The sequence below is a fragment of the Lissotriton helveticus genome, chromosome 8 (genome assembly GCF_964261635.1).
Source record: "Lissotriton helveticus chromosome 8, aLisHel1.1, whole genome shotgun sequence".
Classification (NCBI taxonomy): domain Eukaryota; kingdom Metazoa; phylum Chordata; class Amphibia; order Caudata; family Salamandridae; genus Lissotriton; species Lissotriton helveticus.
The window spans coordinates 1,662,027,518-1,662,052,127 of NC_136069.1; the positions used below are offsets into that span (position 1 = coordinate 1,662,027,518).

The window sequence follows — 24,610 nt, forward strand, 5'->3', positions numbered from 1 at the left end:
GTGATGTTATCAACCGCTCGTTCAACTCTGCCACCTTTCCAGAAAGTTGGAAACACGCCGAACTCAGCGCCCTCTTGAAGAAACCCACAGCAGACCCCTCTGAACTTAAAAACTACCGACCCATATCCCTCCTCCCTTTCCCCGCCAAAGTCATTGAGAAAGCCGTCAACAGCCAGCTCGCCGCCTTCCTTGAATCCAACCACTCCCTCGATCCTTCTCAATCTGGATTCCGAGCTAAACACAGCACTGAAACCGCCCTCATTGCAGCGACAGACGACATCCGAACACTACTGGACAACGGAGAAACTGCGGCCCTCATTCTACTCGACCTCTCCGCCGCTTTCGACACGGTCTGCCACAGCACCCTTATACAACGCCTCAGCAACATCGGCATACAAGGGAAAGCCCTGGACTGGATCATCTCGTTCCTCGCCAGGAGAACTCAAAGAGTCCGACTTCCCCCTTTCAACTCAGAAGCCACAGAAGTCATCTGTGGAGTACCACAAGGGTCTTCACTCAGTCCCACCCTCTTCAACGTCTACATGAGCCCACTCGCATCCATCGCACGCCAACACAACCTCAACATCATCTCCTACGCCGACGACACCCAATTAATCCTCTCCCTCACCAAAGACCCGAACACCGCCAAAACCAATCTTCACGAAGGCATGAAAGAAGTAGCCGAATGGATGAAACAGAGCCGCCTAAAACTAAACTCAGACAAAACTGAAGTGCTCATCCTAGGATCCTCACCCTCGGCCTGGGACGACTCTTGGTGGCCTTCCGCTCTAGGCTCAGCACCCACACCCACTGACCACGCACGTAACCTGGGCTTCATCCTAGACTCCTCTCTCTCGATGTCCAGACAAGTTAACGCAGTCTCATCCTCCTGCTTCAACGTACTTCGCATCCTCAAAAAGATCTTCCGCTGGAACCCCCTCGAAACAAGAAAGACTGTGACCCACGCACTGGTCGCGAGTCGACTAGATTACGGTAACACTATACGCCGGAATCACAGCAAAATTACAGAAAAAACTCCAACGCATCCAAAACTCATCAGCAAGACTCATATTGGACATCCCTCGCCGAGAACACATCACCGGACACCTAAAGAACCTCCACTGGCTTCCCGTCAACAAAAGAATTACGTTCCGTCTTCTCACCCACGCACACAAGGCCCTCTACAACCTAGGACCCGAATGCCTCAACTCGCGACTATCCTTCTACAAACCCACCCGCCAACTAAGATCGTCCATTCAAGCCCTCGCCACAGTCCCGCGCATCCGAAAATCCACCATGGGTGGCAGATCCTTCTCCTTCCTGGCTGCCAAGACCTGGAACTCCCTCCCCTCACCTCCGCCTTACTCAAAACCACTTCTCCTTCAGAAAAGAACTTAAAACCTGACTATTCGACAAATAATGAACCCCCTCCCCAAGCGCCTTGAGACCCTATGGGTGAGTAGTGCGCTATATAAATGCTAGAACTTGAACTTGAAAAAGTGGATGTGTCCAGAACTGAAGAAATTTATGAACATTATAGTGTGCGTCCAATTCACTCTAAAGAAGTGATGGGGAATACTATTGAGTTATTCCAAATTAAAGAAGCAAAAGGAAGTCCCATTAGTGTATGGGAAAAAGCTTGGAAGCTCTTGGTTTCCCTCAGTTATTTCCAACAGGCAAAGGTGGACGATATGATGAACGACCTGTGCAGATTCCTGACACAGAATACCGGACATCAAGATTATATGCAGAAGATCCAAGGTTTCGCCAATGTATTCCATATGCGTTTCATCTTCTGTTTGAGAGTGACTTTCTTATGCAGTGAACCATATACTAAAAAGTGGAGTACATTTGCAAAATGTTTCGGCAAAGGACTTTATGGATAAAGTCCAACAGAAAGATACTGTTTTGGAATCTCAGCTAATTAATCTCATGGCATGTCAGTGTGGTACTAATGAGTATTGTGTGGTACTAATGAGTATTGGTACCGTCGTCATGGGGAATTGAAATGTATGCTAACAAACTTAGGAACTCCTACATGGTTCATTACTCTAAGCTGTGCAGAGTATGCTTGGGAAGATTTACTTCAATTTCTTCGAGAGGCAAATGCAAACATAGAAAATATATAATACAAGACACCTGGATAACAGTGCTCTTTGGATCCAGTTATTGTATGCAGGTATTTCAATCATGGATTTGAAGCTATGATGTCTTTTTTCACAAAGAAAAAAAAATCCTCCTCTTGGAGAGGTTCTGGATTTCTTTTGGAGAATGGAGTATCAAGCAAGAGTTGCTCCTCACATACATATGCTGCTATGGATCAAAGATGCCCCCAAATTTGGAACAGATTCAGATGACAGTGATGAGTTTTATTGAACAATATTCTACATGTGCTGTACCAAAAAGTACAGAACAAATGAATTTAAGACATTAAGTCTTACGGTTTCAAACCCAACGTTGTGGAAAATACGGTCGTCGAAAGTATAAATCTAAGGATAATTTCTACACAAAATGTCGATTTGCATTTCCACGTCCAGTATTATCAAAAGGAAGAGTTAACAATTTTATGTCATCTTCTGACATACTGTCACAAGAAAATCACCGAAAAATACAACTTAAGAAATGAAGAGTCAAAATACATAAATGACTATAACCCAGTCATTTTGTCCATGTGGAATGCTAACATGTTGCAGACAACTCCATTGCTGTGGCTCAATATGCAACGTCTTACATTACTAAATCTGAAAAGACGGAATTAAAGGAAATGTGGGAAGAAATTTCTCATGAAAAGAGCTTAAGAAATTGTACAGCTACAGTTTGAAGATGTTGTCTCATCGAGAAATCGGAGCATATGAATGTTCAGATCGCTTATCATCTGCAAGTCTATACTCCAAATCTAGAACAATCATTTGGGTGAGTTTGGGTCTTGGAAGAACACGAAACAGAGTTTTGAAATCTGTAGAAGAAATTGAGTATTTAGCAGAGCGAGAACCAGACAGTACAGATATTTTGAAGACAAATATGTTGGAAACATACTATCCAAATAGAAGTAATCATCTTGTGAACGTTTGTCTCTATGAAGTACTGCAAAGCTATACTTTTAAGAGGAATATTACAGAAGATATCAATAAAGGAGTATATGCTGTGATTGGATCGGAAGGATGTTTAGTGAAACAAAGAAAAGGACATTTGATTAATCACCGAAAACTGAGTTGCGAAACTCCTGACAAAAGGGAATTTTACTATTTAGCTCTTTTGCAACTCTAAGCCATGGCGTCCAGAACTGGAACTACTTGGAGATTTTGACAGTTATGAAGATTCATTCAACGCAACAAAAAATTCTATAGAATGTCCTGTTTTTACTAATTATCTGAAAATGTTGGACGATATACAGCAAGAAGCTACAATTGCAGCAGAGATTGCTAGAGACAGTTCTCAAGACAGTCAAAGTTCTGCTTTGTCGAGTCAGGATCCACTAGGAGAACCAATTATTCAAAATGAAGCAGCATCTGCCATGGATGAGGTGGAAACATCAATGCAACAAGCTCAAGAGGATGTAATAAACTTAGAAGAATTGGAAAAACAACTAAATGTTGAGCAAAAACAAATATACGATCAAATGACAGAACAGATTGAGCATGGTTTATATCATGAGAAAAAAAAAAGAGTGCTCATGTACGTCATTTAAACCTGTCTGGCTGTATGTGAGTGGAGAAGCAGGAACTGGAAAAAGTTTTCCAATTAAAGGAATTGCAACCTATCTACAGAAAAGAACTGAGTCGTCACTCTCTTGTGTTGTTACTGCTCCAACTGGGTTGGCAGCACATAACATTAAAGGGATTACTTTACATCGTTTATTGATGCTGCCAGTAGAGCATGTAAATAAATTAGAATACCACAAGCTATCTGGAGAAGCTTGTTGTGAAGTTTCTAGAGTCTTGAAAAAAATGAAACTTCTCATTATTGATGAGGTAAGCATGGTATCAAATTTAATGCTTTCCTTTGTGCATTTAAGAATGCAACAAATCCTTAAAACAGAGTATCTCATAGTTTTTGGAGATCTACTACAACTAAATCCTGTGAAAGGACAGCCAGTATTTAAAACAGTTACACATGAAGACACCAGAAAGTGCTTGGAAAGCATTGGAAAAGTTATTTGGTCATATTTCGAATATTCAGAACTCATTACTAAATGTGCAACAGGCAATGGACGCTGATTATAAAAGTTTTCTTGAAGATATAACAATTGGAAAAGTGAGTGAACATGGCCAAGAAGCTTTACAGGCACGATTACTTACAAATTTGTTTCCAAACGAAAATATTCTTCCAGAGAAGATATATAGAATTGCAGAAAAGAAATCATTGATATGCTTGATGCCAACTCTGCAAGAATGTTTAATATTCAATGAAAAAATGTTAGTTAGAAAATCAAGAAATTATCAAACTGGAAGCTATTGATAGAATAGAGCATAAAGGAGCTAATATTATTTTGTCAGAAGAGTTGAAGTCAAATTTGGATTCTTAAGAGAAATCAATATCTCAAACTGCTGGTTTAGAAAAGAATCTATATGCATGTATAAATTGTCCGATAATTTTACGACATCATTTACATGTGGAAAGAGGAGCAATGGGTAATTTTGTTGATTTTGTTAATTACCCAAATAGAGATGACATTGAATTTTTGAAAATCAAATTTGATGAAATGGAGTCGTTGTTCAGCTCGATTTTTGCTTGTTAAAGATATACTTGTCCACCGAAAACAGTTTCCTGTTTGTTTGGCATATGCGGTGACTATTTAAGGTTTAAGTGTAGATTGTGCTTTGGTGAATATTGGAAGTACTGTGTTTAAAGACGGTATGGTATATGTTGCTTTATCTCGAGTCAGAACTTTATCTGGATTATACCAGATTGATTTTGAGGACACAAAGATTGTGTAAAAGAGTATAATAGGTTAAGAAGAGAACATGCTCCCAATTTACCTCAATATCCAGTATTTGAAAAGCGTGTGGTAAGTCGAAAAAGAAGATTTGAGAAAAATTGTAGCGAGGTTGCAGAGAAAAGAAAAAAACTAGATGAACCAGTGATAGTAACCAAAAAGAAAAAGGATTTTATTGAAGAGGTTGTTGGTTTTCAGTTTGAAAACAGTTCTGGTGTCAACTGCTATGCTAATGCAGTGGTTAATGGTTTTTTTTCTTGAAACTTCACTTCAACAAATTGTTGAAAATCGGGACAAAAGATTTTGTTTGTTGAATTCTGGGTTTGAGAAATGTAGTAGTGATAAAACTAAAATAGAAAATGTTTCTGATATTCGAAATGTTTTAGACATGTTTTGGTTTAAATCAATTTTCACAGAATATTCAGCATGATTGTCAGGAATTTCTAATGTACATGCTTGTTGTATTGCAAGATGAAGGTATAGATATTAAAAAAATTTTTGGCCTTTCTTATAAATGGCAACATGACTGTGATAATTGTTCGTTTTCAAGTAGTACTAAAATAGACACTGAAAGATTTATATATTTGACTTCACCAGACTGCAAATCAGTGTCTTAATAATCTAGTTAGAGAAGCAAATCAAAACATGGTCTGTACCCAATGTAACTCACAAATGTTATCAACATTTATACAAAGATATGGACAGTATGTAATTTTAATGCTGCAACGATGCAGACCTGATGGAAGAAAACTGACAACTTTAATAAAAAAAATTGTGGCTTCTCAACTATCAATATCAGGAAGAACTTTTGTAACTGCAGCAATTATTTTCCATGATGGTCCTTCTACAACATCAGGACATTACATAGCTTATTTAAAATGTACAAAAGGATTGACTCATTGTAATGATACTCAATTGGTTTTTAAACGTTTGCCTTATGACTTACCAAATTCTTACCTTGTGTTTTTACAACCCAAATTTTAGGGAAAATAATTGGCCTGGGAAAATTACTGCTGTTAAGAAAGGGTAGTCTGGTGTTGAAAAGTACTTTGAGAGTGAGGGTGATCAGGTTAAAAAAAATCTTGTAGTTGACTTAGAGGTAGTGTAAGTGTATCAGATAGTGGGTGATGTGGCTATCACAGGAGATGTTGATCATCAGTGAGGCAGAGGTGTTTTAGATTTGTTATAGTTGTTGGAGATATTGATGACATTTTGTATTCCCTTGTAGAGGTTTCTTTTAATGGTATACAGCTCCTTGCTAAGATAAAGGATGAGCAGTGTCTCATCGGCATACCAGATGATGTTGAGGGTTCTGATAGCATGGTAGTTGTTTAAGGTTCTATGTACATGATAAATAGCATCGGGTGGAGGTATAACCATTGTTAGATGGTACAATTATCTTTAACATTAGGTGCCCGACCGCCCACACTACTTCCTTAGTCCTGATGAAGACCCCAAAGTAAGGTGCAACTAACCTTCACTGACCAGGGGTCGAAACGTCGACTTTCTTAACACCTACCCACAATCAACAGACCATAGTGACTGTGCTTCTATTGGGATAGGATTTTACTATTGTTAGTAATGTATGGGGCTATACTATTATGCCCATGTGATGTCAACAAATGTTTTATGTGACCACATTTGCCTTCTTTGAAACTGTTCTACACAATCCCTATTCCTCACGAACACGTACCTTTTTCCTCCCTCCTTTTCGCCTCACCCTGGGCACCATTTGAAATATATAAAGTAAATATACATGATATGTATGAAAATGAGGATGTGAATAAACATCTCTCATTCAAGTTGTGGTATGAATCATATGTACGTGACTTCTGAATAATCTCTATTTTGTTTACTGTGAATTACGTTGACTGGGCCCCCCCCCCCCCCCCTTTGCAACATAACATGTCTTAAGCATTGTGTTAGTATGTGTCTGGGCTTCCTCACCTGCCGTACTTCCTCACATAGGAAGCTGAAGATCCAGATATAGAGCAGGTACTCTGCCCAGGAAGGGGTAGCCTGAAAATCTACCATCAGAACATACGCAAAGAGCCAGAGGAAGGTTATGTACGACACCACATTGCCAAAGAAGACCACCACCGGGGCATTGAAGAAACCACGCAGGCGCTGCACAGAGGTCAGTGTGTCCGACTTCTTCAGTCTATTGGAGAGGAGAGATACACAGCAGTGTCAGTGACTTTACAATAATACTCCATTTCATATTATCTTCTTGGTAGGTTAAAAATAGCTCAATTCCATTTCTTATAACCCCCGTCACAAATAGCTCCGTTCTGAGCCTTGTCATCATCTACTTACAAAAAGCTATTGAAGTTTGCTAATACTTGCCATGCATGTTCCGTTTTAAACAGGACATGAATTCAGAACTTAATTTGAGCCGTGGTGGTCTGTGGGGCACCATGGTATTTATTTCTGGGGAGCGGGACTAATTTTTCACCATCAGACTTTGACCTTGAACAATAGAGAGAAAAACGCAGGAAAGTGGGAAAGAGGAGAAAGAGAAAAACAGAATGGCAGTGACAATAGGACAAAGTATGGTTGAAAAAGAACCTGTAAGAGTGTAGTAAAGGGGCAGGAAGTCTCTGGCGTTGGATGAAAAAGAGATGCAGTGGAATGAAGACTGGATAGCCTTGGTATTCAACAATTCCAGTATTCAGCAGGGCTGGTGGTGGGCTCCCAAGGGAAATTTGAATCATCACTTGAGGCCACATTTACAACACATTTTAGCAGTAGCAAATGGAGAATTGAGCTTGAGAGTTGTTTGGCATGTACTAACCCTATTTTGAGAGTCGGTAATCTATTACCAACCCGCAAAATAGTGTTTGCTAGTCACCATTCATTTTAACTTTATTCGGTTATTAAAAAAAAACCATAAAAGTACAATTGATAAATCACATTTAGAATATATATAAGAACAATTTCACTAAAAACACATTAAAATGTACTCATCACATTTCAATAAATAATTGATTTCCGAAATCTTAAAGCATTTTTAAGAAACACAGAGACAGATGCAACTGTTAATATATTATCTAATCTTTGAATTGTTAATAATGCAGGACGACACTGGTTAACTTCCATCATCTTCAATATGGGCACAATCCATCTTCTCTAGGAACTGAATAAAACTTACAAAAGAGGATATGAATGTCAGGCTGTTCAGACATGTCATCGCATGGGCACTTATTAAGTTGTTTTGACCAGTTATTCATATTGGGGAAACTAAGATCTGAATAACAGATTAAACCTGAAGCGCGTTAATAAAAACCTTTCATAATCGTTAATTTTAAACTTCACATATGGTTGCATTTTACTTTGGGTCATAATTAGTTGATGCGCAACCATAGTTTTCTTTAATATTTCTTTGGCGGTTCTGCGCTCTCCCAAATACCTCATGCATGTATCCTTCAGGACTTTTCTGGGGATATCATGCAACAATGCGGGGTGATCATAGTAATCTACATAACCTATGTTTATAAAAAACATTTTTACATAACTTAGCCATCCCACCTTACTACAGTTCTCTAACCTCATTGTGTCATTCAAGATGGAGCGGTGTTCGGCTAGTCAGTATTAGGAAGGGGCTCTTCAAGGGCTTCCCTTCCTAATCGAGAGCCACAGGGGCATCTATGAATGTTTGTGACCGGAATGATTTTACTGACTCTGAAGGAGGTTGTAACCCATTTGCAAATATGACCACTTCCCCTTTGAGAGTGCGGGCGCTACCATTTTTTAGGAGCTGGCAGTGGCCCCACATGCATTTACAATGGCTTCTTGTTCACTTACAATATCTAAGAATTGACAGACATCATAGGGACATATCTGATCATGCAGATATAGCCACATAGGTAGTATACTGCACACTGCCTTATTGTTATAAAGGGCTACTGTAGGGGTGATTTACATATACTGCATGCAGTGTCTGCAGGCATGGCTAACAGGAGGTGTGGAATGTGTTTTCACTTTTGCCTGCGCCAAAACATGCAGCCTGCGATGGCAGTCTGCAGGAGTTTGGTGAGGGGTCCCTTAGGGTGGCACAATATATGTTACAGCCCTTCGGGACCATCTTTAGTGCTCATGCCCGAAGGTACCAGGGGTACAATTTACTAGGGATTTACAGGGGTGCTAAAGGTTTTGCTAAATGGGTAGCAATTGTAACTCTTTAGGGAAAGATCTGGACCTGGGGGCCCGGTTGGCATGAGTCCACTGCATAGCTCTCAAAATTCCATCAAATACCAGGCAAAAAGTGGGGGTTACCATGTCAAAAGGAACATTTTCTGACACTCCTCCATGAGGCACTCACTTAGCAGAGTGAAGGGAAAGGGACTCTTCCATGATGGGCCCTCTTGTGATACCTACATGTTGTGTGTTCCTGGTTGACTAGGGTGGAAGTCCCGGTGAAAAAACAACCACAATCCTAGTCAGGGTGAGTCACAAACACACCCTAAATTATCCTCTGTTCAACCTCTGGTAGCTTGGTGCAGAGCAGTAAGGCTTAACTTCAGAGGCAATGCGTAAAGTATTTGTGCAATACTCAAAGAGTAAAAATGTGACACAAAAATATTTCATACTGGTTAAAACAAAAATCTTAATTGGATAAGTAAAACAAGACCGAAACAACAACAAACCAATAAGTAGAACTAGAGATAGGATTTTTAAAAGAATAAATTGTAAAATAGTGCTCAGAAGCAATAAGTACCTATTTAGAATATCTGGTAGCACTGGACTGGGACAAAGGCAAAGGTTCAGGCCAACCGCGATGGAGCACTGGTTGGATACAGGGACCCCATGAGGCCCGCTAAACAAAAGTACCTTAATCCTGGTTGCAACTACCATTATGCAGGCTGCGTCCGTGTCAATCCTGCAGTTGGGGGAATGCTTCGATATTCTACATGCAAGAATGGTGCTGTATCAGTTCTGAAGATGATGCACCGGTTCCGAGGAGAGACAGTTCCTAAGGCTATGCGCCGGGTTTCTCCATGTAGTTATGGGGAGGAGTCGATAGTCTCCCTGCAGTGATAGCAATGCGCGAGTTCCGAAGCAGCAGATTCGATGGCGATGTGCAGTTTGAGTGCAATTCACTGATCCTGTTCAAGCAACAGTGGCGATGCGTCGATTCTGCTCTCACAGCAGAGGATGCATCGGTCCTGCTGGATCAGGCACCCTAGGCCAACTTCTAATGGTCCAGGTACAGGATCAGGGTGGTTGGAAGTCTTAAGTCAGTGGAGTCAGACAGACTGTATATTTTGTTTTTGACAGGCAGGCTGTCTCCTGTGTCCACATCATGAGTACACAAATGGGTGATATGAAGTCATGTCTTTCGGAGCAATTCACACATTCCACTGAACCATCCTACTCTTTGGATGCTAGGAGGTCACAGAGATGTTCATTGTCCCCTTCCTCCCTACCATAGGTCACCAAAAACATATTGAACTCAGACTTTTCAAAGTGTCTGAGACCGTTGATATGGAGTTCCCTTTCGTGGTGTCTGGGGGTCTTGAGGTCCACCAAGTCGGTGACCTTCCCCCTTCCACTCAACAATTTCATGGAGCCCAGTCCAATGGTCTTAGAGGGCCTTAGGATCCATAGGTTTCATTATCTACACTTTGGTCCAAGTTGGATTTCCACAAGGGTAGATGTCCTGTCATACCACTGCTTCAACACCTCCTGGCTGGCCTCCAAGTTTTCAGAAGCTTGCTTCCACAACTTGTCCATCTGGCTCCGGAGGACTAAAATGTAGGGAACCACATACTGGAGGGGTTTCCTGGGATCTTCCTCCCACCCCTGCCTAACCAGGTTGAGAGTTCTCCTTACAGGGTGGCCATTCAGAAGCTCAAACGGCTAAATCCAACCCCCTTCTGTGGCACCTCCCTGTAAGCAAAGAGTAGGCATGGTAAGAGGACGTCCCACTTATGCCTCATGACCTCAGGCAGGTTGTTGATCATGCCTTCGAGGGTCTTGTTGAATCTCTCAACAAGCCCACTGTTTTGTGGATGAAAGGGTGTAGAAAACATGTAAGTAATGCCACAATCCTCCCACATTGACTGCGTTAAACAGACAAGAAGGTCAGACCCCCACTTGCTTGGGGAAACTCTCTAGTTAAAATCCCCATTAGGGCCTTAGCCACTGAAGGTGCAATTGCCATCCTCAGAGGGATAGCTTTTGGCTATCTTGTGGTATGATCCACAAGGACCAGGATAAACCTGTTGTCAGAGGCTGTTTGGGGATCCATGGGACCTACAATGTTGATGCCCACCCTTTCAAAGCGGGTGCCAACAACAGACAAGGGATTCAGGATAGCTTTCAGCTTCTTCCCTGTCTTCCCACTTGCCTGGCATTGCACGCACGTCCTACAAATTGTATCTAAGGAAATCTTCATCAGGGAACGGTAGAAGTGGGGGAAAAACCTGGCAAAGGTCTTGTCCTACCCCAGATGTCCTGTCAGGGGTATCTCATGAACCAGCTCTAGTTGGAAGGAGCTGTAGCATTGCGGAATGACCAGTGCCCTTGTTGCCTCATGCACAGGTGCCTTAGGCTCACTATATAGTAGAGTTTCCTCCCAATAGATCTGGTGACTATCAGAGGCATCACCAGCTGCCTGGCCATCAGCCTGTTCCCTCAAGCCCTCCAGGGCTGGGCGCCCGGTCTGTGCCTTGCAGCACTCCTTTCTGATGGGTCCTCCTATTGAAAACTATTTTGGGGGCTTTGTGAGAACTTTTTTTTGCCAGACTTCTTTCTTCTGGTGGGAACCCCAACCACCCTTTTGGGTGTTCCCTCCCAGATGCCTTCTTGGACATGCTGGTGCTGGCTCAGATGTCCATCTCCTCAGCATGCCTTCTAGGGTCAGTCAGCTTGCTATCAATCAGGTGCTGGCACAGCTCTGGAAAACAAATATCTAGCATGTGCTCCTTCAAAAATTAGGCTGTAAAGCCCAGTATAATCTTCTACCTTGCTGCCCCTTACCCAACCCTCCAGTGCCTCGCTCGAGTACTCTAGGAAGTTCACCCAGGGTTGTTTAGGACGTTGGTGCCTGCCCCTGGACTTCTGTCTATACCGCTCAGGGTCAGCCAAAATGTATTGAAAAGTATGGACTTCATTTAAGTGCATCGTGTCTGGTCTTCTACCTCTAGTGTTAGGAGTGTGGCCCTCCCCACCCTCCAGTGGGCAGGTATCCCCCCAGGACTTCCAAGGTACCTTGTCCACCCTTAGAGCCACTTCATAGGTGGAGAACCATTTGTCGAGGTCATTCCCCATCACATAACTGGGTAGCAAATCTTTTGGTAGGCAGACCCTTCCTTCTCCAACAGACACTGCAGGTATGATGCCACCATTACTGCTGGAATCCATCTGTTTAGATATTAAATCCAGCTGAGACTGAGCTCATGGGCCATCCTTCACTCCTCCATTGTCAGTCTATTTTCTTCCAAAGCTTGCTCCTTCTCCAATGTAGCAAGATCCAACTTGGGTTGTCTCTCCTCCCTCCTGTCCTGCAGCTCCTCTGGGAACAGGTTCCTTGAAGACACTGCTCACTGCACAGGGATGGATCGCAAATCCTGGAAGGATGTTCCACCCCCCTCAACAGGTCGCAGTTCAACACCCTCAGGTAGATCTTGTTCCAATTCCTCCTCAGTATTTAACCCTTCCATCTCATCATCCGTGGGGGTCTGGTGGGATTCTGCCCATGCCCTCAAGGCCTTTTGGAGCTCCACCTTTTTAGTGCTCCTCTTTGTAGGCAACCTCTTCTAAAGACAAAACTCCTTGAGCCAACTGCGATGGAGCACAGGCTGGATACAGGGAACCCATGAGGCGAGCTGAACAAACGTACCGTAATCCTGGTTGCAACAACAAAAATGCAGGGTGTAGCCAAGCAATGCATCAGTGTTGATCCAGCCATCGAGGGGATGCATGAATTCTCTCCGTGCAATGATGGCAAAGCATTGGTTCCGAAGACGATGCGCTCGTTCCAGGGTACAACTGACCTGAAGGTGATTTGCCTGGTTTATCCACGCAGTCGACACCGGCCTTATACAAATTACCTACCACCCAGCGTTACCCCAGGTCTCCTGATTAATATGGTACCTCACTCGTGTGAGTAGGCAAAGAGCCCATGATAGGCAAACGCCCAAAACTTATTTTGGAGACATCAAAATTACCCATCACAAAATGACCTGGTTTTGCCAGGGGGTGGCACCTGGGTTTTTTCTGAGGTTCCGCGGCCATCTAGGGAAACCTACCAAACCCACAATCCGTTTTTCCACACATTTTTGGGTGCGATCCCCGTACCGGCACAAATGTCCTACTACCCAGTGTTCACCTTGTTCTTTGGAGTAAAATGATACCTCACTTGTGTGTGTGGGCCGAGGGCCTGTGACTGGGAATGGCCAAAAATATAGGGATAAGAGTACAGCACAGCGAATTCCAAGCTGCACATTTAAAAAAATGAGTTTTTAGCAGATTCTGCATTGGACAGTCACACAAGTGAGGCATCATTTTACTTGGGAGACAAGGGGAATGCTGGGTCATAGAACATTTGTGCCGGCACGGTGATTCCACACACAAATTTGTGGAAAAAGTGATTTTTTCAGCTAAAGAGCCCAAGGCCAAAAACCCAGATGACACCCCCCCCCCCTCCAAGCAAAACCAGGTCATTTTGTGATAGGAAATTTTGATGTCTCCACAATACGTTTTGGGCCCGTGCCCGTCATTGGTACTTGGCCCACCTACATGAGTGAGGTACCATTTTTATCGGGAGATCTGGGGGAACGCTGGGTTGGAGGACATTTGTCTCAACCCGGTTAACCTACAACCGTCCCACACAGAAATTTGAGAAACATTAGATTTTTTCAGCTAAATGTAAGGTTTGCAGGGGATTCTGGGTAGGAAAACATTGGGGGGGTTCCACACAAGCCACACCTACCTGAACTCTCCCAGGAGTCTAGTTTTCAAAGATATCTGGGTTTGGTAGGTTACCTAGATGGTTGCCGAGCGCGTGGCCAAAAACCCAGGTGAGCCTGTTTGCAAAACCATGTTGTTTTGTTGATAGGCAATTTTGATGTCTCCACAATACGTTGTGGGCCCTTCCCTGCTGCAGGCACTTGCCCACCCACACAAGTGAGGTACCATTTTTATTGGGAGACTTTGGAGAATGCCGGGTGGGTGGAAGTTTGTGGACTCACATTTCAGAACTTTCCAGCACAATAATGTGGGGAAAATGTGTTTTCTTTTACAAAGTTTGAGGTTTGCAAGGGATTCTGGGTAACAGAACCTGGTGAGAACCACACAAGTCACCCCACTCTGGATTCCCCTTGGTGTCTAGTTTTCAAAAAGTTACAGGTTTGCTAGGTTTCCCTAGGTGCTGGCTGCTCTAGGGCCCAAAATCCACAGCTAGGCATATTGCGAAAAAAAGCTCAGTGCCTAGCGGCCTACTGCCGCCTAGGGGAGGGGGTCTGATCGGGTGCTATTGCCCCTACATGCCCCCAAGAGGAGAAGAAAGATTGACTTTTGTGGGGGGGGTGGGGCATTGGTATGCCCATTCTGGGCAGCCCCGACCCCTATCTACAAAAAAGCCAGCGCAATCCCTGGTGCCTCGGGCAGATCAGGGGTATTGCCCCCAAATGCCTCCTTGGGGGAGGGCAGAAAGTCTGTCATTTTTTGATGGGGCATGCTCAGTCTGTGCAGGCCCCATGCTGAACTTTGGAAAAGCAAAAATTCCTGGCGCCTAGTGGGTTTTCTGCCCCCACTCCGGAGGGGCAGATAAGAGGCTATAGCCCCATATTCCTCTGGGGAGGTGGAGAGGGCAGAAAGTCTTTTCCCTTATTTGGGGGGGGGGGGGGGGGAGAAGAGTGGGGACATTGGCATGCCCATTCTGGGATGCCCCCACCCCTGGCCTATAAAAAAAGAATCCCTTACATGTAGGGTGCTTTCTGTCCCCATCCGCCCCCGGGGAGCGGGGGGGGCATAAAGACTGGTTGTGGCAGAATAAATTACGGGGGTGCAAAGCCCTTGCCCAAGAGTCCGCTCCACCCTCCCTGGTGGCTGGATCCCTGCTTGGGGATCACCCTCCTTGGGCGATCCACAAGCAAGGATCCCCTAGGGAATGGTACCATTGTAAAGGGGAGATTCTCCTCTTGCCAACGATACATTTCACATGTGTTTCGGTGCTCAGGGGGCTTAGATCGCTCCACAAGTACCAAAACTGTGAAACTGAAACTAAGTTTGTTTTGTTTTCGTTGTAATGAAGACAGCGGCCATGCGCGTGATCGTCATTACAAGGAAAACAAAAAAATATGTCTTGGGAGGTTGGGGAAGCTCTTCCCCACCTCCCAAGGCAACAAATAAAAAATAAAATAGGAAATCCCTCTGCTGTTTAAAGCAGAGGGATTTTTTGCAAGTGTGCTCATGATGGAATGGTTCCGTCATTATGACACTTGCACTTGTGCTCATGACCGAACCATTCCGTCATGAGCACAGAAGGAGTTAAGGCTTGGCAAGGCGTTTTTAATGTCATATTTACATAGCAGTGTAACACTGCCTTCAGGCTGCAATGGCAAGCCTGGAACAAGTTCTAAAGAGCTACTAGGTGGGTGGCGCAATCATTTTAGCATTTAATTGACAGGCCCTGGGTATATGGTATTCTGCTTTACAAGGGAATCATAAATAAATCAAATATGCCAATTAGGTGTACACTGATCAAACCGTGTTTAGGGGTGTGAGCACAAGTACATGAGCATTGGTTAGCAGTGGTTACGTGCACAGAGTCTTAGCTCCAATTTTTCTGAATTTGTTTTTGTTGGCCTTAAGCAGGCAAAATGTTTGAGAAAAGACAACCCTAAGGCTGCCAGGTCTAACAGTGATGAAAAGTAATTTCCTAGAGAGACACTGTTTTCTCTAGCTTGGAAGCAGACATTGAAACCAGGTTTCCTGATTAGACATTGTGCAATTCACATCCTGTATGGATAAAACATGCTTTCCTCCTTCAGCCCTGATGGCAATTTTATTAGTGATCATAGAGGCAAGTTGGTAGTCTTGTGCCTCCTACACAAGGCCTTTATAGTAGTTATAGATGGAGCAAAATGATGGTATAATAAACTATACCCAGGAGAGGTTAGAGTCCAATGCACATCTTGAACAGAATTATTTCAAGGTGCTCAAATGTGATGATCACTGAAAAGGAGACAGAAGGAAGAAAAGTCCTTTCCAGGGTCACACATTTTGGCCAAGCTGAGAAGATTGAAACCAGGGTCTCTGGGTCGGGCTACACTACTAGTTTTGCCCTGGTTCCAATAAAAGCATCAGACTGGCCCAGGCAGGTAACGTAGGTCCATTCAAAATATCCTTTCTCCAGTATTACATCTTTCATAGATTCACATGTTTGTATCTTCCCCGTCGTCATGGTGGGCGTCTCACGGTAACAGAATGACCAAAGCAGTATCATAGAGAAGAAAACTGCATAGAAAAGCCGCTAGGGACTGTAGTATTTGGTAACCAGACCTCCTCATTGTTTGGTCCAAAAGTCAGCCAATCAGCATTGCTGCCCTGCCCTCACACTCCCCAGCAGAAACTTTCTGCCTCAGATTTCCAACCGCCTTCGTGTGAGAAAGGAGTCTCCCTGACCCCGACCGGTAATGCCCATTCATTCCTATGGGCTTTGAAGCCCATAGGAATGAATGGGCATTACCGAATCGGTATTTACCGAATCGGTAAATACCGAATTTCACAAGGGTGCAGGGGGTGTCACTTTGACACCCTCTAGCACCCCCAAAACAGGTTCGGGTTGCATGTGGCAGGCATACCTGCCCTAAGGGCAGGTCTGCCTGCCATATGGCACAGGTGTGCATGCACCCATGTGCATGCACACCGGAATCGGTATTTTACCCTCAAATTGAATTTGATAGTAAAATACCGATTCTGTAATGCTTGTGGGACTCAGAAGAGTCCCACCTACATTTCAAATTTACCGAATAGGTACAAATACCGATTCGGTATTTTACAGAATCGGTAAATTTACCGATCGGTAAATTTACCGATTCTGTAAAATACAGGGCCCTACATACCATTTCTCAAATACCGGTCGGTAACGGCCGAAAATACCGATTTTCGGCCGTTACCGATCGACATCGGGCCCCCAGTGGCTACTTCAATGGTGCCGCCAGACAAAGAGGGACGGAAGATGGATGGAGCCGGGAAGAGGTTTGCGGTCATGGCAGCCTCTACTATTAAAGCAGCCAATGCAATGGCCTTGATTAGCCGTTTTAACAGGCAAATGTGGTCTGATTTGGCACCCATTATGGCTGCACTCCCAGAGGATAAAAAAGAGGAAGCAGCTGCTATTTTCCGTGATGGGGCAAAGTCGGCCGCGGAATCCATTGATGTTGCCATGGATGTTTCTTCTATGGCCTTCAGACAGATGGCAGGAGCAGTTTCTCTCCGAAGACAGGGTTGGCTGAAGGCTACATCCTTTCGTCCGGAGGTGCAGGCGAAGATTGTCGACATGGCATTCGATGGCGAAAACCTCTTTGGCAAACATGTTGATGAGGCGCTGCAGGGCATCAAGTCAGATACGGACACAGCTATGGCGCTAGGATCCCTTCAGCAAGGAAGGTTCCAGTCCTTTCGTAAAAGAGGTGCAAGGGGCCAGTTTAATCAGAGATCTTCATTTCCATCCAACAGATATCAGCCTTATAATCAGCAGGGATATAAGCAATACAATACAGGCAATCAATATAGGCCTTCAAATTCCTCTTTCCAACAGCAATCTAGAGGCAAGTAGTCCAATAGAGGAAGGAATCAACAATCTAACAGGTGACAATGATTTCATGCTGGCGCGCCCCACACAGCAGATCCCGGAAAACGGCCATTATCTGTCTCTCTTCTTCGACAATTGGATGTCCATAACATCGGACAAATGGGTTTTGGATGTAATAAGCAGAGGCCATGCCCTGGAGTTTGTACAAATACCACCAGACCATCCCCCGGTGCTCAGACACCATCAACATCGTCAGGAACTGCAAAAGGAGGTCCATTCACTTTTGCAGAAGGGGGCTATAGAGTAAGTACCTCAACAACAGAGGGAAAGGCTTCTATTCGCATTTCTTACTCATTAAGAAGAAGCAAACTACGAAGTGGCGACTGGTATTGGATTTGAGGGATCTGAATCAATATATAAAGAAAATTCCCTTCTGAATGCTCTCGTTACAAGAGATCCTCCTACTGTTAAGAAGGAAAGACTTCATGGCTTCGTTGGATCTCATGGACGCATACTTCCATATTCCAATCCATCGGCAGTACAGGAAATATCTAAGATCTGCCATGGAGAGTCGCCATTTCCAATTCAAAGTTTTGCCATTTGGCCTCAAATCGGCCCCGAGGGTGTTTACCAAATGCATGGCCCCGGTGGCGGACCACTTAAGGTTGAAGGGGCATTGCATTTACCCATATCTAGACGATTGGCTGGTGACAGGACCATCATTCACAAGAGTCAGAAGGTCCCTTCAGTGCTGCATCCGCCTTTTCCATCGGTTAGGATTAAGGACCAACTTGGAAAAGTCTTCGCTGATTCCAGCTCAGGGCATTCAATTCCTAGGGGCATGGATATGCACCAAGGAAACGAAAGCATACCCGTCCGAGGAAAGGATGAGACAAATAATAAGCCTTGCAACATCCCTTCAAACAAAAAGGTTCACTTCTGTGCGGATGTACAAATCCTTGTTGGGGATGATGTCCTCTTGCATCCCACTGGTTCCAAACTGCTGTCTTCGAATGAGACCCTTGCAGGAACATCTAGACGAGAAGTGGGTTCAGTCCAAAGGAACCTCCGAAGATCGGATTACCATCACTCACCGTATGAAGGTGGCCATGTCATGGTGGAAGGTTCAGAAGAACTTAAATCAGGGTCTCAACTTTGTACCTCAGAATCACAAATACGTGATGACGTCGGACGCTTCGTTGCAAGGATGAGGCGCGCACCTCCAGGAGCTGGAGATCCAGGGCCACTGGTCAGAGTGGGAAGCACAGCTTCACATAAATATGTTGGAGCTCAAAGCGGTGTTTCTGGGACTTCAAGCTTTCCTGCCCAGAATACAGAACTCGTCGGTGCTCATTCAGACAGACAGCACCACAACTATGTTTTATCTTCTGAAGCAAGGCGGAACAAGATCCAAACCACTTTCTGCACTGGCGCAAAGAATTTGGAAATGGCTGATAAACCGCAACATTTCTATTCAGGTGCAGCATATATAGGGCATCCTCAACACACGAGCAGATGTCCTAAGTCGCAAGACGAGTACGTCGCACGAGTGGGAACTGAACAACTCAGCTTCACAGAGTGTTCCAAAGATGGAGCACACCAACGTTCGACTTGTTCGCAACCCGGGACAATTCGAAATGCGATCAGTTTGCGTCCAAGTACCCTCAGCGGGATTCCAAAGGAGATGCATTTCACATGGACTGGACGGGAATGTTCGCTTACGCGTTCCCACCAATTCCTTTAATACCACGAGTGATTCGCAAAATGAGATCAGAACCATGTCATGTCATCCTGATAGCACCAGCTTGGCCGAGGCAGGCATGGTTTTCAGATCTGCTGCAGATGTCGAAAGGCAACAAGGTGCAATTCCCGACATTCCAGAGCCTCATATCAATGAGCAACGGACAAATTCTGCATCCGGACCTAGCATCGCTAAAATTATCCGCATGGAACCTCATGAGCGGGAATTTCAAGCCATGAGTATTCCACAAGACTGCAGACAAATACTTTTGCAATCCAGAGCTATGTCAACCAACAAGACATACACAACCAAATGGACACGCTTCTGTCACTGGTGTACCAGTCAAAGTCTGCAAAATTGACGGTACCCCCAGAAGGTATTCTGCCTTACCTGTTGTCATTATCAAAAGCAGGTCTGTCTCATGCCTCGCTGAAGGTGCATTTGGCGGCGATTTCAAGATTCAGGAGAATGCCAGACGAGCCGTTTCTCTGGTCTCACAGACTGATAAAGGAGTTCGTTAAGGGGCTGTTTAGAGCTTTTCCACCCATTCTACGACCGCCAGTACCCTGGCATCTCAATACAGTCTTGACGCAACTTATGAGGCCACCATTCAAGCCTATACACAAGACAGACTTACAACTCCTCTCTTGGAAGACAGCCCTGCTGCTAGCTCTTACCTCGGCGAGGAGAGTTAGCGAAATTCAAGCCTTTTCAGTGGAAGAGCCTTTTCTGCAATTTCGACAGGACAGGGTTATACTACGGACAAATCCTACATTCATACCCAAGGTCACTACTTCTTTTCACTTGAATGAGCCAATTATTTTGCCTACCTTCTTCAGCAATCCCTCATCTGAAGCAGAAAGAGCGTTGCATTCTTTGGACATCGCTAGATGTTTGAAATTCTACATCGAAAGAACAAGAACATTCCGCAAATCTAAACAGTTATTTATTGCATTTGAAGGTCAGAGGAAAGGGCTCCCTCTGTCAAGACTGAGTATCGCCAGATGGATATCATCGGCGATCATTAAATGTCATGAAAAAGCTGGAAAGCCGCTTCATTCCAGAGTGACTGCTCATTCCACAAGAAAGATGGCGACATCGATGGCCTTATTTGCAGGAGTGTCTCTACCTGACATCTGCAGAGCGGCGACTTGGAAGAGTGTGCATTCATTTACGAAGCACTAGTGTCTCGACACTGCGTGGAAAGAGGACACGGCAGTGGGGCAAGCTGTTCTGAAACGTCTATTTCAATAAGGTATTCTTTGGTTCTTTGTTAATACTCTATACAATGTATATATATGTATAAATCTATATGTAGAATCTGCTATTGTTATAGATGGTTTTCTATTCTTATCTGCCCTGTGTATTTTCAGATCATGTTCTATCGATATTTCAGCTGCAGAACTTCCTTCTGGGTTCTATCCTGGAAACGCTGCAGGCTTTGTGGGTACTACTTACTACTCTGATACAAGCATGTGAATCTATGCAAGATGTAATACTGGAGAAGGAATTAGTTACTTACCTGTACACTATAGTTCTCCAGTATCATCTTTCATAGATTCACATGCGCCCGCCCACCTCCCAGTTTCTCAGGCAGAACCTATTGTCTCGGTATTTATCCATGTCTCTCACTTGGGGCCGGAAATCTGAGGCAGGACGTTTCTGCTGGGGAGTGTGAGGGCAGGGCAGCAATGCTGATTGTCTGACTTTTGGACCAAACAATGAGGAGGTCTGGTTACCAAATACTACAGTCCCTAGGGGCTTTTCTATGCAGTTTTCTTCTCTATGATACTGCTTTGGTCATTCTGTTACCGTGAGACTCCCACCATGACGACGGGGAAGATACAAGCATGTGAATCTATGAAAGGTAATACTGGAGAACTATAGTGTACAGGTAAGTAACTAATTCCTTATTTCTTTAAGAGGTGCGGCAATAGCAGTGGAAACACTCCTCTTCATAGAACAGCTACACCTTGGATAGAAACAGTGCAAGATTCCCACCTTCAGAGGACAGTTACAACTAGGGTAGCTTCAACACTAGCTTTTCCCATCACCCGACAGGCACAAATCAGGCAGCAGCAGTGCACGCTTCACTACCTCACAGAACAGGGACAGCCTGGTAGCATCAATGCAAGCTTCCAGCTTTCACAAAAGGCAGCTACTGCAGGAAATATGCGGCAGGGCAGAATTGTACAAGTTTCATCATCCAACTTGGAAATCACAAGGGCTTGCAGTCATTAAGGGAGAGGAAAGGTTTTATTTTCCTTGAAATGTTCATTTGGGAAATTCGCTCCTTTGGTGACAGCACTGATGTTCTTTTGACAATTCAGACATAATACTTTTACAAGAAACATGGAACTTATCACAATTAGGAATACTAGGCTTCACGGATTATCACATACTTGCAGAAAAACATGTAAAATATGGTCATCCCCGCGGGGGGGTTTATCAATCCTCATCTCTCAGAAATATAACTGGATCCAAGAAACAATGGACGTTGGATTTAATTGGGTTCAAGCCATAAAAATCACAATACAGCCCCTGCAACAACTGCTAATATTAAATATTTACATACATCCAGATCAGAAAACAAAAAAGGAAAAACTGGAAACACTGTTAACCCTTATCAAAACCTTACAAAAAACTAATAAACAAAGCTCCATGATAATCTCAGGAGACTTTAATCAAAATGTATTTATCACTAACACGACAAGAACAAACAGAGTCAAAAGGGCAGCAGTTGCATCCACTCAAATTATTCGAAGGAAAATAGAAAAAATGGGCCTAACAATATTAAAAAGCAAAAAAAAGGAAGGCCCGATCAAACCGTGCATCACCTACGTGAGCCGCAGTGTAAAATCAGCTCTGGACTTCATAACAACGAACCTGACAAACGCAATCATGGACTACACAATAGTCCAGCGCCTGGAAAGTGACCATTTCCCGCAAATTCTCAGGCTTGATATCATTGTACCCAGAGCCGAGAGAATGAGGCAACTAAACCAAGAAACAGAAAAATTCAACTTACGGAAATTAAAATGGAGGGGCGAGGACACTCAAAACATCATGACCATGGCCACCACTTTCATGCTCCAACAGGAGAGCCTCGACAACGGTGAGCCAATAAAAACTTGGGAAAATTTGTTAGAGGTATTAATGGAAAATCACTCCTCACCGAGAGGAAACAAAGATCAAACAAGAAAACCAGTGCCCTGGTTTAACAAGGATCTAAAACAAGAAAAAAAGAAATTAGCCAAGGCCCAGCGAATGGCAGTAAAGTGCCAACACACAAACATTGTAGATCTCAGAAATATGATAAAGGAATACCGAAAAAAACTATGTGCAGCAAAAGGCCAATATAAAGAACAGGTATGGACAAAGCTACTGATTTCCACAAAAAAAGCATCCCTCAGAGAGTTCTGGGTAATCATTAATGAACTAAATCTGGGGCACACACTACAACAGGATCCCGGGATTAGCAACACGGAATGGGAGACTTACGTGAAGAATCTTTATTTAATAAAAGAACCCCAAAGAATCAGAAAAAAAGAACAAGGGAGACCAATGGAGTGCGATGACTACAGTTTAAACGCATGCAACAGTGTTACTACAGACCCAAATCTTACTCAAGAAGAACCAACGATAACACATGCCCAAATAAAAAGGCTAATACAGAAACTAAAATCAGAAGGGGCCCCGGGGCCAAATGGCATCCCAACCGCAGTCTACAAAGCCGACCCGGATTTCTGGGCCGACCTTTTATCTACACTATTCAATGACATCTTAAAAAAAGGAACCCTTCCGGAAACATGGAGGAAACATCATCCACCCTATTTACTAGAAAGGGGACCGGAAAGAGCCTGGAAACTACCGCTTAATTTCCTTAATAGATGTAGAAGCTAAGTTGTATGCCTCATGCCTGTTGAAAGAGCTGCAGGACTGGGAAACCTCAAGAAAAATAATCCCTAGGTTTCAAATCGGATTCAGAACGGGGATGGGGACAACCACCAACCTGGTCACCCTGTGCTTATTAACTGACAACGCCAAAAAAAGAAAACACAACCTATACGCCTGTTTCGTCGATATAAAATCGGCTTTCGACCATGTAAGCAGGCCCAGGCTGTGGAGCAAGTTAAGGGAGTGGGGGACGCCGGAATATCTAATAAATGCAATAACAAAACTATACAGTGAGACATGGGCCAGGGTCAAACAAGGAAATGGTTGCAGCCTGACTAACAAAATCGAAACACAGGATGGACTTAAACAAGGCTGCGTCTTTGCTCCCAGCCTTTTTAAATTTATAACGTGCTGATATTGGAAGAAAAATAGACGCAACAGAAAGCAACGCACCGAAATAAGGCAACGCTCCCGTACCCATAATGCAGTACGCCGACGACAGTTTTACTTAGTAAAACACCAGTCGGGCTGCAACGCCTAGTGAACACGCTGGTTTCGTACCTAACAGAGGAAAACCTGGAGCTGAACAAAAATAAAACTAAAGTGATTCGAATCACGGAGGGAAAGAAACTGAAATACACATGGACAATCAACAAATCTCTCCTCGAAGAACAGGACTCTTATAAATACCTGGGGATGACCATCGAGCGCGGCAACACAAAAAAGAAGCATATTCAGGTACTAAGAGGGAAAGCGCAATCACTAATATACGCATACAGACAATTGCACAAGATAGTGGGCGGTCCAAACTACACCCACTTACTAAAAGTCATGGCTGCCCAAATTATTCCTACCTTGTCTTATGGATTAATCGGATGGCTCAGGAGCGAATCAATAATTTTAAACAGCCTACAAAACAAAATATATAAAGTGGTGTTTGGGTTGCCAAAAGCAGCATCGGCAGCCCAAGTTAGACTAGAATTTGCTTTACAAAATCAAGACATTAGGTCAAACTCCACATTTGCAAAATTTTGTCACAAGCTCCGACTTGCACCCAGTGATTCCTGGGACAACATGTCCTGGGAGGAAATAAACTTCTTAATGAACAAGCGGAACACCACCCATTGGGGAGAATTCCTTAACCAGAGTTTGTCAACCCTTGGACTCCACGAAGTGTGGAATAAAAACATTGACCACAAGCAGTTCTGCAAAATTGCAAATGGATCGGCAAAAAAGATCTCCCTGCTCACAGACAAAAATATCCTAAGCAAAC

General features: G+C 43.8%; 1 protein-coding gene across 3 annotated transcripts in view; it reads right to left on the reverse strand.

Moving 5' to 3' along the window:
• The window catches only part of LOC144773609 (transient receptor potential cation channel subfamily M member 2-like), a 1,291,174-nt gene that overhangs the window by 660,000 nt on the left and 606,564 nt on the right, over positions 1-24,610 (reverse strand). For all 3 annotated transcript variants that reach the window (XM_078658751.1, XM_078658750.1, XM_078658752.1), the window contains one exon: positions 6,884-7,097. In XM_078658751.1, the coding sequence (XP_078514877.1) occupies positions 6,884-7,097 (214 nt within the window). The remainder of the gene's footprint in view (positions 1-6,883; positions 7,098-24,610) is intronic.